This window comes from Vipera berus, assembly GCF_964194415.1.
Source record: "Vipera berus genome assembly, chromosome: 2".
NCBI lineage: Eukaryota > Metazoa > Chordata > Lepidosauria > Squamata > Viperidae > Vipera > Vipera berus.
Window position 1 is genome coordinate 57,316,266 of NC_138203.1, and position 17,941 is coordinate 57,334,206.

Genomic DNA, 17,941 nt, shown 5'->3' on the forward strand with positions numbered 1-17,941 from the left:
ATATTTAATTCATCCACCATATTATGAAAAGATTTTGGAAGTGTTCTCCTTAGGGTCTTGTTGTTTTTTTTGTCGAATTATAATCCAGCCCGGCCTTTACAATAGCATTCAAATCTCCAACCATACATATGCTTTCGAATTCCAATTCTATTATTTTCTGGTGTAATTTTGAATAGACGTTTTCTTGATTTTCATTTGGGGCATAAATTGCTACCAATAAAGTTTTTTTACAATTCATAATTACTTCCACCATTACAATTTGCCCTTCTTCATCTGAATATATCAATTTGGTTTGTATTGCTTTTTGAATATATAATACCACACCTCTTTTACTCTGATCTGCAAGTGAGGTATATAATTCTCCCAATTTTGGATATTCTAATAGATTTTTATGTTGTTTCCTAATATGAACTTCTTGTAAGCAAATTATGTCCATAGTGTTCTTTTTCTTTTTATAGCTGAATTTAGTCCATTTACATTTATCGAAATTGCTTTTATCTCTTCTTCCATCATTATTTATTTGAAGTTTTAGTTGCTCTCGTTATTCTCATCTCTCTTTGCTCCTTTGCCTCTTTTGCTCTTGTCCCTTCTCTCAACACCCTTTCCTCCTGTTCTATGCTATACTTACTGCGTTGCTTCTCTGTCTCGTCTCCTTGCTGTCTGATTACTCTTTTCCCTCTCAGCCTTTCTTCTTCTTGCTCCCAAAGTATTGATCATAGAAAAGTTCTGCTTTCTCTATTATGTCCAGTCTATGTCTCTGTTCTTGCCAATTTATCATTACTCCTTCTGGTATTAACCATCTAAAATTTATCCCTTTTTAAATTAAACATTTCATCAGAAATTGATGCTCCTTTCTCAGGTCTCTCACTCTTCTTGGGATCTGTTTTAACATCACTATCTCTCTTCCTTTATATTTTATTTTAACATTTCTCAGCTTCTGTAGTATATCTGCCATTAATGCTTTTTTAGTAAATCTTATATGCACCTCTCTGGGGAGAGTATTTCTCGTTGCATATCTAGTATGTATTCTAAATATCTCATCTATATCATTAATTACCTTTTCCTTGCTTTCCTCCAATGCTTCTGCTAATATTCCCGCCATTACATCTGCTAGGTTCTCTCCCTTTTCTTCTTCAACATTTTGGAATCTTAAATAATAATCAGCTCTATCCATCTCTAAAGCGATAATCATTTTTTCCTGATTCCTGTCTGTTAATGTAAGTCAGTTATCAATCTCTTCTAGTCTCTTATCTGTTCAATTCTTTCTTCAGCTTATTGCAGTCTTTGTTCATTTTTCTCCATCAGTTCTTTGACCTCTTTTAGGTCCTCTTCTAGTCTGCCAATCCCTTCTTTGAAGTCTGTGTGTAGAGCCAGTATCATATTTTTCAATTCCATGTTAGATCTATCTTGCTGCGTTGTGTTGTCCAGTGATTTCTGTGCCACCGGACTCTGTGATATTAGGGCAGCTGTTGCTGGGTGTGTTGTGGTCTTCTTCATTTTCTCCAGTAGTTTGTAATCCAAATGTCAATGGTGTATTATAATCCAAATGTGCTCCAAAAAGATTAATAATAATAATAATAATAATAATAATAATAATAATAATAATAATAATAATAATAATAATAATAATAATAATAAAAAGTACAAAAAAATTCAGTGACAAAAAAGGTGAGAACAAAGGGAAAAGGAATGAAAAAGAAAAAGAAAAAGCCAAATATCCTTATATCTAAAAAAAGGAAAAAAAATCCATACAGGTTACGCTCTTTGTTCGTTTCAGAATCTCCGTGCCTTAGTCCAAAAGAAGAGAAAATCAAAAATATGGTCTCCAAAGTGAAAAACAATCCACCATTCCGCAAACTAAAAAACAGACTCTGTAAACTTCTTATCAGTGAATCCAGCAGATGTCATTCAAGGTCACTTACCCTCCCTTATTTTTTTCATAAGCTTCAAGAGTATTCTCAGCCGAGATACTTGATTCATTGCCTTCTTTTGCCTTCCATTGTTGTCCGCCACTGTAGTTCCGGAAGAGGAGCAGCTTAAAAGTCTACTCCCCCCCACTTCTCCATGGCTTCAAATTCTTCTTATTCCCCCCCCCCCCCACAATTTCCAGCATTTAAGGTTTCTCAATTGTCTCACCCAGGCAGTCCTCCAAATTTACTTTCCAGATCTTCCAAGTGGCTGCCCCGGCTTGTGATGGCTCGCAATGGCCATCTGACAGCTGCTGGTCCGGGAAGCTTCTGTCGGCTCTCCAGGAGGTTGCAATCCCTCCTGTGCTGCCAAACTGTACTTCCCCTCTTCACCGTCCCTACAGGATGGCTCTGATCTGTCTGGAACTCAGACAGACCCCCCAAACAGCTGAAAAGCGACAGTCCTTCCGGAGCTCCCAAAGGATGTGTCATCCCATCGCGGCACTCAAAACTTTTAACATTACACCCACTTTATCTGGATTAGAAATTCCTATTAAGTAGAGAAAGATTTTTTACAGTTTTTAAATTGATAAAACAAGAATAATCTGTTGGCATTTATAAATAGAAACACTTTCTTAAGTAAAGAAATTATTTATATACTTTTTCCTTAGTTTTACAGATTTAACAACCCTAACCCTATTAGAAACATAAATATCTCACCATTTCTCTTATAATTAACTAATATCTCTCTCTCTCTCTCTCTCTCTCTCTCTCTCTCTCTCTCTCTCTCTCTCTCTCTCTCTCTCTCTCTCTCTCTCTCTCTCTCTCTATGTGTGTGTGTGTATTTGCCTTGTTTTTAGTTGTGGGGATCTTTGTCCGCCTGACAAACATGGGCCTCAGTGTGAAGAAAGATGCCCATGCCAGAATGGAGGAGTTTGTCATCATGTAACGGGAGAATGTGCCTGCCCTCCTGGATGGATGGTAGCTATAATTTCTATAAATTTTCATTGCTTTTGACTCTGATATTTCATGGGTATGTTTTAGGAGTTTTAATTCTAGCTTAAATGCAGGAAATAAGGGAAATGATTTATTTGAATCTATTACTGTTATGGAAGATTAAAATCTAGGATTAGCTTTCTTTTACAGCATAAAGATTCCAACAAATTAACAATCTAACACTCACAAGAAAACATACAGTATCTGGTATTCTATTTTCAAACAGGGCACAGTCTGTGGTCAGCCTTGCCCAGAAGGGCGTTATGGAAATAATTGTTCCCAAGAATGTCAGTGCCACAATGGAGGGACATGTGATTTAGCCACTGGTCAATGTCATTGCAGTTCAGGGTATACAGGAGAACGGTAAGAAGAAAATTTTTCAGAACACTTGATCATCATGATTGGGGGAAAAAGGGAAAATTGAATTATGCAAACTTGAATACTGTTCCAGTCAAAACTAAGCAAAACCCAAGCTGGTTCAATTTTAATTAAGAAACTAATTGGAATACAATTACTGTATATAGCTAACTTATTTTCCTTAGCTATGTATTCGTTGACCTTATTTTAAAAAACTATTTGCACTTTTTTGTCTTTTTTTCTCATTCTGAATAGTTTGGCCACTTCACTGCAATTCATAATATGAAAAAATTAAAAACCACTGCCCCATGTCATGTTTTTACATTTACTCCTATTTTATTGTTCTTTAATCGGTGATTGTTTTATGTGAGGACATAAATCATGTGAAGACTCCCATGGTTGGGAGCAAAGTTGTAAGCACCTTTTCTTCCACCCATTCTTTTTCTGAATATCATCACTTCACTGCCTTCTCTCCACTTCCTATGTGGCACAACAATAACACTTTTTCATCCCTGTAGATGTTAGGGACTTAGTATCTTCTTTTTTCCTATATTTAATCTTCTTGGTATGGTAACAAGAATCATTTTCAGAAGGGAAGAGGAGAAAATTCTGTCCCAGAAGTTTTTAAGTGAACTTTATGATAGCATTTTTTTTATCCTACCACTTGTCGTGTTTATGGGATTTGTGCAGAATAACTTTCCACTGGATTCTTTTTTAGCTATTAAATTATAAGAACTTTTTGTATTTTCTAAAATCTTGCATACTATGTGTGTTGTTTGAAAGGAATGTGTTGCCAGCTGGCTATAATCCTGGTCCCTTTTCCTAACCTTCAATTAACTCTACATAACATTATTTTATGTTATAAAGAACAACATCTAATGGCACACAGATGTCTGGGATGTTCCCCTTTCAACTCTCACAGGAAATATCATGTTCTCTAGTTTGTCCTACTGAATTTGATTTAGAGGTGGACACTTAAGTGAATAAATCCTCACATAATAAATCAAATGGCACTTTGTGGAATAAGCATTTGCTTAAATATAGAAAACTATTTTTTTATGTAGCTCAATAACTGCCAACTCAACATTAGCAGCAGCAATAGCATTCACTGCATTTTATATGGAAATGAGATGTTTATAATTTTACCTCATTGTTGTCCTTCATAATGGCCATTCAAGAGGAACAATTCTTGAAAAGAAAACAATAGCAACAGCAATGGCACTTAGAGTTATATACCAGTTCATAGTGCTTTATAGCCCTCTCTAAGCAGTTTACAGAGAGAGCATATTGTCCCCAACAGTCTGGGTTCTCATTTTACTGACCTCAGAAGAATGGAAGACTGAGTCAACCTCGAGCTGGTCAGGATCGAACTGCTGCCAGTCAGCAGAATTAGCCTGCAATACTCCATTCTAACCATGTCTTCTTTTTATAATATCTCTGTAATAACTCTGCTAAGAGGTACATATGATCCTGTTTAAGACATAAATAAGAGCATGGTTTGCTTTAATTGTTATCCAGGAAACCATATTTAAAAAGGTGATTTTTGTTGCATTAAATTGTATCTGTATGCATGATTGTGTTTGGATCTGTTATGTATATAGTGCTATTATCTGAGAAGAATTAAATGTATATTTTAGAATATTTTTTTATAGAAAGTGAAAATATTTTTCTTCCTGGTCTTCTCACCAGGTGTCAAGATGAATGTCCAGTTGGAACTTTTGGAATACAATGTGCAGAGATCTGCCAATGCATGAATGGTGGAAAATGCTATCATATTAGTGGCGAATGTCTTTGTGAGCCAGGATATACCGGAGTACACTGTGAAACAAGGCTATGTGCTGAAGTAGTTTATGGTCTTAAATGCGACAAAAGGTGTCCCTGTCATTTGCCAAATACTTACAGGTACTTTAGATATTTTTGTTATATCTGTGTGGAATTTGCCAATAAGTCTTGGGCAAATTTTTCAGTAGTTTTTTTATAGTGGTCTTATAATGTCATTCAGCTATTGTGACAAATCACCAATACAGGCAAACTTGTATAGCCACAGCAATAACAATATATCACCATGAATCACTAGTGAGAATATGACAGGAAATATAAGAATGTGAGGAAGGATTTGTTTCTCCAGATATTCTGATATGGTAGTTGTAGTTAAAGATGTTCACAAGGGTTAAAATCTTTGGATTTCTTTCTATAAATGTTAATACCTAAAAAAAAACAATCTTGATTTTTGCTCCATGTTTCTTTTAGGAAAAAAAATGTTAAGAATGTAGATTTCATGTTCATGACCTATTAATAAAAACAAAGCCACAGTTTATTTGTTTTTCTTGACAGAACTTTGGAAGCTATTACAGGTAGTCCATGACCTACAACCACAACTAAGCCCAAACTTTCCATTGCTAATCAAAACAGTTGTTTAAGTGAGTTTTGCCCATTTTACGACCTTTCTTGCCACAGTTGTTAAGTGAGTCACTGCAGTTGTTAAGTTAGCAACATGGTTGTTAAGTGAATCTGGCTTGTCAGAAGATCACAAAAGGTGATCATATAACCCCAGAACACTGCAAGTGTCATAAATACATGACTGTTACCAAATGTCTGAATTTTGATCCCATGACCATAGGAATGCGGCAATGGTCATAAGTGTGAAAAATGGTCATAAGTAACTTTTTCCAGTGCTGCTGTAACTTCAAATGGTCACTAAACAAATGGTTGTAACTTGAGGACTTCATGTAATCAAATTAAGACAATAGAAGAAATTAGATAAATAAATGCAGTAGGCCAAAACTGGAAATAAATAGAGCAGTTTGATTTTTTTGCCGTCTAGCTGAGAGGAAGCTGGGTCTAGTTCTGAAAAATCAAGGAGCTCACAGAGCTCACACACAGAGACAGCTACTCTCTGAGTTGAAGCCATCATATAACATGCACTGTGTAGCTATTTTGAGTTTGATTGTTATGACAACAGTTAAGGTAGCTTATTTATTACTAACTAAAACCATGCATGGTTTGCTTAGTTAGATATCTTTCATGGTCTATTTAGAAGAGAACTTCTAAAGAAATGCATCCTTCATTCTCTGATATCATTGTTCATGAGGAATATATACTTAAAAATTCCAAGTACTTGTTGGGTTTAGTACTAGAGTTGGAAGCCAGCAACATTTCCATTAACTTTTCTATTCATTGGTGTATCCACTCTTTTTCCATTTCTTGTCCTTCAACAACAATGTTCAATAAGTAGGACCTGGGCTGGACTGTTTTATCAAGTGTCCTGCAATTAATGTAGACATTAACTTAGAAAATAACTAAATTTGTGGCAGACATTTTAAATTGACAAGAATGTATGGCACAACATTATATAGCATTTCTGATATTTCAAGGATTAAGTTGATTCATGTTCAACACAGCTGTTCATTTATACCACTGAAGGAAAGCTTGTGGGCAAGTCAAACTAAAAAATGTTCTGATTCAAATAGAAACACTTAATATAGAATGTGTTTTTTAAACATCTCTTCCTTTCTGTAACAAATTGAATGGATTTAGCAATAATAATAATAATAAGTAACACCAGCTGCCTGCAATTAGTGCAGGTTCGCATCCCACCAGGCTCAAGGTTGACTCAGCCTTCCATCCTTCCCAGGTAGGTAAAATGAGGACCCAGATTGTTGGGGGCAATTAAGCTGACTTTGTAATAATGCCGCTTGAGAGGGGTGTGAAAGCCCTAATAAGCAGGCATATACATAGAATGAAGGCTACTGCTAAGCTTGTAAGCCGCCCTGAGTCTTCGGAGAAGGGCGGGATATAAATGGAATTAAAATAAATTAAATAAATAAATATGAATGTAGCAGCATTGTATTGTTCATTTTAGAATATAGAAGAGTGAACTTTAAATGGTATTACAGGTATTTAGCTTATAGTCTAAGTGAAAAAATGTATGTGTTTATATAATGTGCGTATGTGTGTGTGAGCACAAACAGCAAAAATATGAGTCAATGCCAAAAATTAATACTGCAGATATATTAAAGTTCAAGTTATGATTCTAATTTTTATAATCAAGAAGGCTTTTCTTATATATATCATCATAGTAACAAACAAATATTAGAGCTGGGATGTGAAGCTAAGTGAAAACCTTTCAAAAGTATGAGTATATTGTGCCTCTACCTGGAGAAATGTAAACACTAACAGTTTTGAATGCCCTGACAGCGTGTACATTTCACATTTCTCTGTCAATAATTGTTGATTAAATATAGATTCACTTTGATCTTCATGCAACCTAATTTCCTAAGATTTATTTTAAAAAGAGTTACACATTTATATCATTCTTCAAACTCTACACAACCTAAGTACTGCCAGTTAAAGTAACTACAACAAAAGTGTTCAAGTATTTTAATTTTCCATGTTTAATCATGGATTATGATAATTTTTAACTCAGTGTATTTGTTTACCACATACCTATTGTATACCAGGAGAATAGGTATACAAAATATTGATGTAATTTGGCCTCATTTCCATTGTACGTGCATTCCATTGCTCTCTCTCCCTCTCTCTCTCTCTCTCTCTCTCTCTCTCTCTCTCTCTCTCTCTCACACACACACACACACACACACACACACACACACACACACAAAACAATAAAAGAAAATGAAGTAGAAAACATTTTTCTAAAATGATCACACTTTCTGTTGTTTCTTTACTGGTTTCTTGCTTCAGTGTTGCCCATGGTTACCAGACCTATACTCCTAAAGTACAACCAATGATTATTATTTATTTCCAAAGTACTGCCAGATGTAGTTTCTCATTGATCTAAAATAACACAGATGTTTTCCTTATTTTCAAAGCCAAAATAAAAAATGGCTAAGAATAAAAAGCATGATTCTGAAGCCTGTTTGAGCTACCCTTAGAAAGCTGTTCAGATGGATCATTTCCAAGCATCCTCTGCTTTATCTTCAGGGGGGGAATATAAAGGGTGACTGAAGCAAGCTTCTTAGGAGCCAATTCCCCCTTTAAAAGCACCTTTAAGTGCTGGCTCCAGGGAAGAGTCCTTCAAAGCACTTCTGCCTGGGAGCAACATAACATCTAAACATATGAGACATAGGTTTTAGTCCTAGATCACTGACATCATCTCTTGTGCTGAACAAAGATGCCCATGCCAGAATGGAGGAGTTTGTGCTTGGGAAATATCTGGCCTTGACCCAGCTGAATTCTTCTGGGTTAGAAAATGATTAAAAAGAGAGAAATAAGTGGCAAAATTCTAGTCTATTAGTGAAGTATTATTGCCCCAGCTAGTTGTCAGATTTCACTTAAATTTCTGACTGGAAAATGAAATACATTTTATCAATATGTACTAATTATTAGAGATATAACTACTCTAGAAATATATGAATGAGAACAACATTCCTCAGCTGAGATTAAATGAAGATTTTTGGATCTGCACTGCTTCATTAGGTTTGCATAATGTGTGTCTAATATGCCACAATGTCACAATGAAAGTTGAGACAAATGCATTTTAAATAGTAACAATAGTAATAAATTACAATTTGCCCTTTTCTTCTCAAATATTTTAAACATAGAAGAATGAGAGAGAACATGTTCTTTTGATTTTCCATATATTTATTTACATGTTTTACACACAAACATAAGAAAAGTGATATATTGGGGATAAACAGACTTCAGTTTAATAATAGGGATAAAGAACAGCTAACTGTAAGAAATTACACTGGCAAAATGAGTAAGGGGCATTGAAAAGAGGCATTTAAAAAAACCCCGGAAAGGACATAATCTTCTGTCATCGTTCCTTTAATATGTCTTGACTTGAATACATTTCCCCCCTTTCAGAATGCCTTAGGGAATATTACTTCAATCAGTGATCAGTCATCTTTAAACAGGCTGCCTATTGTAAACATAATTGATCTGGATGTTAAGGCTTCTCTTTGGTGAGAGTTAAGCTAAGTGCTTTTCCTGCCAGAGGACCACAGAACTGTCCTTGTGTTTACTGTCTTGGCACATATATTTTAGCACAGCTGATGGTTCCATTTGTTGCAAAATAACAGCTGTGTGGTTGTGCATTGAATAAAACTGCTGTTTTCAGGTAGGAGCAGATGGTCTGACGCCAGGTATGGAAGCTAAAATATCCACATTCTTGAAGGCTATAAGAGTGCCCTTGACCTTTCCCCTGTCAAGCAATTAGGCACTGCTTCTAAGTAAAAAACATAAAACTCATGTACTAAACACCTACCAGAATTTAGATGAAAGTTCCTAGGTTCATGTAAGGTCAAATTATGTATCTATTAAATACAATTTGGTTTAGATTTTTTGGAAAATGAATAAATACTGAGGAATAGTTACAAGGTTGCAGCTAGCATAAAAGGGATGATTAAACCTTGTTTATTGCAGTCCTGACAAGAATACATTCCTTGAAGCTACTATTTTTCTTAAGATATCCACTGTATGGTATAGTCACTAAAGGATTGGGCCAGGCTGAGGAAACCAAGTTTGAAATCCATCCTTAACTTTGGAAGTGTCCTGGAAGACTTCAGGCTAGTCGAATCTACTTCATGGCTTTTTGTGGGGAAAACATGGACAAAGGAGTTCTATAATTGTTTCAAAGAAATGTGGGATAGAAATACATGCATGCATTTAACTTAAGCACTAATTTTCCTGAGTATTGAGGAAAGATCATTCATTGAGATAATCCAACAATGTATTTCAATAGGGTTTCATTTTTATTATTTTAAACAATCAGAATACATATTATATTCCTAATCTTCATGGTAGCCTATCTTGTTTATTTCTACAGTTCCAAGGTAATGAAATATTGAATCAATTGAGTTTACATTTGATTTTATAGGATAGAACTACAGGTAGTCCTCGACTTACAATAGTTCATTTAGCAACCATTCAAAGTTACAACAGCACTGAAAAAAGTGACTTATGACCGTTTTTCACACTTACAACTGTTGCAGCATCCCCATGGTGAGATGATCAAAATTCAGATCCTTGGCAATTGGTTCATATTTATAGCTATCACATTGTCCTGGGGTCATGTGATCACTTTTTCTGACCTTCTAACAAGCAAAGTCAATGAGGAAGGCAGATTCACCTAACAACCATGTTATTAACTTAACAAATGCAATGATTCACTTAGAACTGTAGCAAGAACAGTTGTAAAATGGGGCAAACTCACTTAACAAATTTCTCACTTAGTAACATAAATTTTGGGCTCAATTGTGGTCATGCCTTGAGGACTACCTGTACATATTTGGCTAACACCTGTCATATTTCATCCCAAAAATTCATTAGAAATGTTCACAATTATATCTAAGCAGTAGATTTTCTCAGCACAGATTTTATTTTAAAACATAAAATATGTAAATGCTATTATTATTAGTAGAGTATTCATATTGCAGTAGATTAATATTAGACCACATGGTCCATTACTTCCACCCACCTCTGTACCAGTTGAGGATATTTTTCTAAATAACTTCTTTGTGTGAAATCCTTTGTATAATGAGCCCATTTTTCTTCATTGGGCTCTTGATATCATATTCTCTCCAAATGTTTTATCCATCCATTCCTTTTTGGCAGCTGCCACCCAACGTCTGGAGAGTGCTTTTGCAAGGCTGGCTGGTCTGGGCTCTCTTGTAATGAAAGCTGTTCCCCGGGATTCTATGGTGAATCTTGTCAACAAATCTGCAGTTGCCGAAATGGTGCAGACTGTGACAGTGTGACTGGAAAATGCATTTGTGCTCCAGGATTTAAGGTAAATAGTTCTGGTTGTTATTTCATTGGTTGTCTCTGCCTTTGAAGATAGAAGCAATTTCCATAGTCCCTACTGGGATTATGACATTCCATCAGAAGATGTGCTTAAAAACCCACAGGAGGGCAGATAAGACATCTTTGTTTCAATAAAAGAAAATATATGGAGCTCAGGCTTGAACTGTGGAATTCTTGATGTTCTCTGAGTCTTAGTGGTTGCTTGCAGCCATTTCATTACCCAACTAAGTACCATCATCTTGTAGATGTTTCATTACCCAACTAGGTAACATCATTACACTGATAAGGTTATCTTTCTGTTTAAAGATCTGATTATTTTCCTTAACATTGCATTTTTCTTATCTTTTGTCAAATGCATTCTAGGGTTCTGACTGTTCTATTCCTTGTCCTGTTGGAACATATGGAATAAAATGTTCATCTGTATGTAATTGCAAAAATGAGGCTGTTTGTTCCCCAGTGGATGGCTCTTGTGTCTGCAAAGCTGGTAAGAGATCTAATTTACCTTTTCTGTACTATGCAATTCATACTAAACATTTTAACAAAACATATTAAAGACTTTTAAAAGAATGAGCATCATAAACCACACTGTACTGCTACTTCCAGCATTCTCAGACTTAACTTTCACATTTTAATTCTGTTTACTCCACTGCAGGTTCCTTCCTCTTGATCAGTCCAAAACACTTTTTTTAAAAAATGTTCATCAAGATCCCTGTGCTTTTCCTGTCTTGTAATCATATTTATTCCTTATTATTTTCTCTATTTCTTTCATTTGTAGAGCTATTGCTCATCATCAACAAGCAAATATTTTTACAATTCTTGCCTCAAATTGCCTAATGGCATTTGTAAATCTAAAGACTTTGTATCAATAACTGCATCTTGAGAAGTCAGTTGCAACTTATGAAGTGAGTTGCAGCTCACAAAAGCTTATGTCTTTTAATAACAAAGGCTAGTTGGAAAAGATGCTGCTTGACTCCTGGTTTTTTGCTGCCATAGACTAACACAGCCATCCTTCTATAATTCTGGCAAGTCAATGATATATGTAAAATTAGATTTCTATTCAAAAACTGAAAGAAGTGCTTATCAGCTCTCAGCTGTTCTTATCAAGTAAGATCTTAGAACTCTATACTGAAAAGAAGCATTTTCTTTTTACTGTGTCAGGTTGGCACGGAGTGGACTGCTCTATAAATTGTCCTAGTGGGACGTGGGGTCTTGGCTGTAATTTAACATGTCAGTGCCTTAATGGAGGAGCATGCAATATTCTGGATGGAGCCTGCACCTGTGCTCCAGGTTGGAGAGGAGAAAAGTGTGAATACCCCTGTCAGGTAATAAAGCAGACTCCGCTGAAAGCTTGATTTGGAGATAGCAGTAATATAATGATTTATCCTTAGTCATCATGTTGACACTCTAAATTTATTCTTTGATTTTCCAGTTTGAAGCAATTTTTCCATCTTCTTCCTACACTCACTTTGAAGTATAAACAATGTAGAACAGACATGTCAAACTCATGAGGTCACGTGATGACAACGTATCGGAACTTTTCCCCCATTGCTGGCAATGGGGTGGGCGCGGTTTCATCGTGACACATCTGGCCCACGGGGCAGCAGTTTGGCACACCTCATGTAGAATGTCTCATTCATGAGTTTGGTGTTAATGCAATTTGGGTATTTATTTATTTATTTATTTTATTAAATTTCTATACCGCCCTTCTCCCAAAGGATTCAGGGCGTTGTACAGGGCAATAAAATGCAACATACAAAAGTTAAAAAGAAAATTAAATTAATTGTCCCTAGCAATAAATAGTTAAAATGAACTCAAACCCTTAGTCCAGGCCGGCCTGTTCAAACAACCAAGTCTTCAGATCACGGCGGAAAGAGCGAAGGTCAGGAGCCGTCTGGAGCTCAACAGGCAGTTGATTCCAAAGGGTGCCCACAGAGAATGCTCTCCCCCTGGGGGCTGCCGGCTGGCAATCCCTGACCGACAGCACCCTGAGGAGGCCCTCTCTGTGGGAGCGCACAGGACGAAGGGAAGTTGACGCTGGCAGCAGGTGCTCCCGTAGGTAGTCCGGACCCATGCCATTTAGGGCTTGATAGGTCATCACCAACACCTTGAATCTCACCCGGAGGGCAACTGGAAGCCAATGCAGCTCGCGGAGGAGAGGTGTTACATGGGAGTATCGGGAAACCCCCATCACAACTTGAAGTGGCCACATTCTGCACCAGTTGAAGCCTCCGAGTGGTCCTCAAGGGCAGCCCCATGTAGAGAGCATTGCAGTAGTCTATCCGAGAGGTCACGAGCGCATGAGTGACTGTACGCAGGGCATCCCGGTCCGTATGAAGGAAGGAAGGAATATGTTTCATTCACAAATCAAATCTCTTATTATATCAATTATATAAGGCTTGCATGTTAACTGCACTAAAATAAATTTAACATCATTTCAGGATGGCATGTATGGCCTGGACTGTTCAGAGCGCTGTGACTGCAGTCATGCAGATGGATGTCATCCAGTAACAGGTTATTGCCGTTGCCTCCCAGGATGGTCAGGTAATTTGAAATTGTTGTAACAATAGGACAGTGCCATCCAAATTTTGATTCAACTTAGCCACCCTTATGTACATTAGTATTATTTTGATCAATATATGAAACATTTAGAATAGATTCTATGTTAATCACAATGAATCCAAATATATGTGGTGCAATTCAGATTAATTGCATAAAGTAAACCTTTCTCAGAAAATTAACATCTGGAATGGAATGATTTTATCTAAGTAATTGTAGGCCTTTAACCTATCATGACAGAATCTGATTGACTGATATTGTGCCATCAAGTTGCTTTCAATTCCTAGCTTTCAAAATCTAGATTTTCTCCATTAGTCCTAGACAAAAGGTATTGTCTTTGCAACAATGTAATACTGTATTTAAAAGGAATATACAAAATGCTGTAAATTACTTCATATGTTTCTGAACAGAAGACACAAGAGCATATATATTAATAGAGAGGCTATTGCATTCTGCACTGGCTGGAGTTTTGAAATTTCATTGCTTCCATTCTGGTAAGAATCCAAAATATTAAAAATACACTCATAGGGCATTGTCTGAAAGTTGAGTTGTGGCAACTGAACTTATTTTTTGTTGGTTTGAGAAATTTCGCTAGCCAACATCTCAAACCAACAAAAAATAAGTCCAGTAGCCATGACTCAATTTTCAGACAGGGCTACCTGTTTGATTGAGAATCTTCATCAACATATTGCCATGCACTTTGGGGAAGAAGCCCTGAGGTTGGTGTGGCAACATCCCTAAGAATTTTTGGAGTTGGCACATTCTAATGACTGTCTGCCAACTCAGATTCCCCTAACCAACTTGTTTGGATGGGCAGTGAAATATCTCAAACCAATAAAACATAAGTCCAGTTGCTATGATTCAGCTTTCAGATAATTCTACCTGGATGACTGAGAATCTTCATTGACTGGTAAGGGTATTATTTGTGTTTCGAGGACATCCATCTTAATACAACCTGGAAATTCTAATTAAAGATGTCATTGCATTCTCTAGCCTCTGTTCTATTGTATTCTGGGGGTTATGCCTCTGGTAACTGTCAAACTACTGTAGAAAGGTATGGCAATTTGATCAGAAAAAATTCAGATTAATCAGCCACTCTCTAAAAAAAACGTAGTAGTCTCATATGGTCAAATGTTATATTATAGCCATTTTGATAGGGCTGTTTCCAAATTGCGATTCTTAGATCTGTCCTAAATTTGTTTACTCTAAATTTTTAAGTTTCATACTATACCATGTTACTAAAATTGCACCACTCTATTTTTATTTATTGGTCTCTTAATTAATGCAGCATTTCATTATTTTGTTCACACGAAAGATGTTTTTTTCTAATTTAATAAAAATCTTCTTACTGTATTCTAAATATCACACAAAATGAGAAATCTGAATATGGCTATTTTAAAGCCTATCTTCATCTTTCATAGCTCACATTCACACATGCCAGAATATGTGTTATGTTTGACTATAGTGCTATTTGTCTTTGGGCAAGAGTGCTTTTGAAAGTACCAGCAAAGCTATCTTGTTTGTATCATATTATATATCTTGATATTGCTGACATGTTTCTTTTTTTAATATTTCAATGTAAGTAGGCTGAAATTGTATTTATCTACTTAGAACATATACTGTATTTAAGAAATAAAATAAAAACACAGTAAAACCAACTGTTTGTAACTAAAGATAGCAGAGCATAAAAAATGTATAAAGATGTCTTAGTAGGATTTTTTGCATTTATCATAATACAATCTGATAATCCAGTAGTAGGCCAAAATGTAAGGATTTGTAATACTTGTTATCCATGACAGCTATATTTCAGATTTTATTCAGTCTCTCTCACTAAGCAAAATGAACTTGATTCCACTTTTTTCACGATAATGAGAAATTTGGATCTATCCTTTGGATTACAAACTTCTTTAAATATGGAATGCAGTTCTAAGATTAAAAAAAAATCAACAAGCATTTAAAACACACGCTGTATTACAATTGGCGGATTGTCAATTCTTGTTCCTTTTTTATTAGAAGTATTTGAACCAAACCAATTTTTAGGGACCACTACGGTGGGAAGATAACAGCGTTCTGTGATAGTCATGTCGGCCACATGACCACGGAGACGTCCTTGGACAAGCGCTGGCTCTTCGGCTTTGAAACGGAGATGAGCACCGGCCCCTAAAGTCGGAAACGACTAGCACGCATGTGCGGGGGAACCTTTACCTTTACCTTTACCTTTTTAATTTTTAGCAGACACTTACAGTAAATTAACAAATTTAAAATTAATTCCTCACTAGACTTTTAATTTATTCTTGCTAGCTATATTTTGGTATACAGAACAATGAAAGCATTCTTATAATTGTCAGATGCAGTCTTCATCCACAGAGTGGATGACTTTCTTTTCATTCACTTTTTTCTTGGACACTAACATTTATAGTATTTCTTTCAATTCTGATATTCAGGATATTATTACCATTTCCTTTTAAATCTCTGAAATACTACTTTGCAACCTTTTGTCTCTTCAGTTTAATCCCACTGTGTTTTCTTTTAGTTTCTTTCATTCATTCTGCTAAAGACTGTCTATTTAGCCTTCTTCATCCATTTCCGGAACAGATTTTTATTTAAACCAAAGCCATTTTTTTCTTCTTTCTTTTCATTTTAAGTGTTTCTTAATCAAAATAATCACACTCTTTGCAAATATTTATCTGTATACTATAACTTTTACTTATTTTAATTCCATCATTCTCTTTTATGTACTATTGCTCAGCCATAGTCTCTTTCACTTCACCGTTCACTAAACCTAGAAATATTTTTCATACTTCTCATTACTGTAACTTCACTCAATGATATATTTCACATTGGAGAAGCTTCCATATCTTCTTTCTGTATGCTCATTTTTTATTAATACTGTTGGGAAATTTCTCTACTGTATCTTCTAATACCTCTGCATACTGTGACTCCTGTTTTACTTTTATTCTGCTTTCTTTTGTCTTTCCTTTTATTTCATGTTCACTTCCAAATATCCTCTCTTGACACTATCAAAATATGGTGTGTTCCACATTCAGACATTTATCACTCATATATTTTTCAGTAATTCTCAATTTTTCATCAAAAACAATCAAATTGAATATGCTTTTAGATTTACATTCATTTTCTCATCTATAATTGTAAATGTAAAGGTAAAGGTTCCCCCACACATGCATGCTAGTTGTTTCTGACTCTAGGGGCCGGTGCTCATCTCCGTTTCAAAGCCGAAGAGCCAGCGCTTGTCCAAGGACGTCTCCGTGGTCATGTGGCTGACATGACTAGACACCAAAGGTGCACAGAACGCTGTTACCTTCCCACCGTAGTGGTCCCTATTTTTCTACTTGCATTTTTACGTGCTTTCGAACTGCTAGGTTGGCAGAAGCTGGGATGAGTAACAGGCGCTCACTCTGTTATGCGGCACTTGGGATTCGACCCACCAAACTGCCGACCTTCTGATCGACCTCAGCGTCCTAACCCACTGAGCCACTGCGTCCCTATAAATGTAAACCATGGTAAATGAAGCAAACTGACATTTTTCTAAGAAGCTACTCACTGAACAGCATCCTCATTTATTCTTGGGTCTTCTTAAGGCCCTATCACTTTTTTTTGCTCACTCTCTTCTTGTTCCTATCAATCTATTCCTTTCACTTAGCAGAATCATATTCCCTCAAATAATATTCATTCAGAATGTTGGACAATTTCCCCAAAGCTCATCTCTGATACTTATATTATCATCATTCAACAGGGCACATGTAATTATAATGAGCTATGGATTCTTAACTTTCATATGCATATGAAACAATACTGAACAACATAATTTAATATTTTCTGTTATATATTATTTGCTTCCATTAATGATTTAATCTACACCTTTATTTCTCTGTATGTATTCCTTAATTCCACTATACAGTATTAGCTTATAATATCCTTTGCCTTTTTCTTACTTTCACAGACCCACAACATAGTTATTTTTTATTTCATTTCATTAATGAATTCATGATTTTTATTATTTATTCTTCTTACATTCCATTCAATAGTCTTCTATCACAATAAGAACAGATCATAGATATTGACTTCTATCACTGATCATGGCTTTGTTCAATCAAGACATTTACACAATTCTTCTAGTGTTATAGCTAAGTTAATAGCTAGGTTTTCTACCTTAGTGATACCCATGCTACATGCAGCATTCCCTGCTAAGAGTTTTGCCAAAAGTACAATCAAAATCTAATTATAATATAGTATAGATAAATATGACATGGTGGAAGTTTCAACATTTCGATGTAATAGCCCTAATCCTAGTCTCTATTTTTTTTTATTTGCTGGGATCAACAATCTTGGGCAGGGAT

The 17,941-nt window shown here is 35.7% G+C and overlaps 1 protein-coding gene across 1 annotated transcript in view; it reads left to right on the plus strand.

The window, feature by feature from the left end:
- Positions 1–17,941, plus strand: part of MEGF10 (multiple EGF like domains 10) — a gene marked incomplete at its 3' end in the record, with an annotated part of 102,395 nt that overhangs the window by 59,551 nt on the left and 24,903 nt on the right. The window contains exons 7-13 of the mRNA XM_081320283.1: positions 2,768–2,888; positions 3,130–3,266; positions 4,950–5,162; positions 10,839–11,013; positions 11,391–11,511; positions 12,186–12,349; positions 13,466–13,568. Of these exons, the coding sequence (XP_081176409.1) occupies positions 2,768–2,888; positions 3,130–3,266; positions 4,950–5,162; positions 10,839–11,013; positions 11,391–11,511; positions 12,186–12,349; positions 13,466–13,568 (1,034 nt within the window). The remainder of the gene's footprint in view (positions 1–2,767; positions 2,889–3,129; positions 3,267–4,949; positions 5,163–10,838; positions 11,014–11,390; positions 11,512–12,185; positions 12,350–13,465; positions 13,569–17,941) is intronic.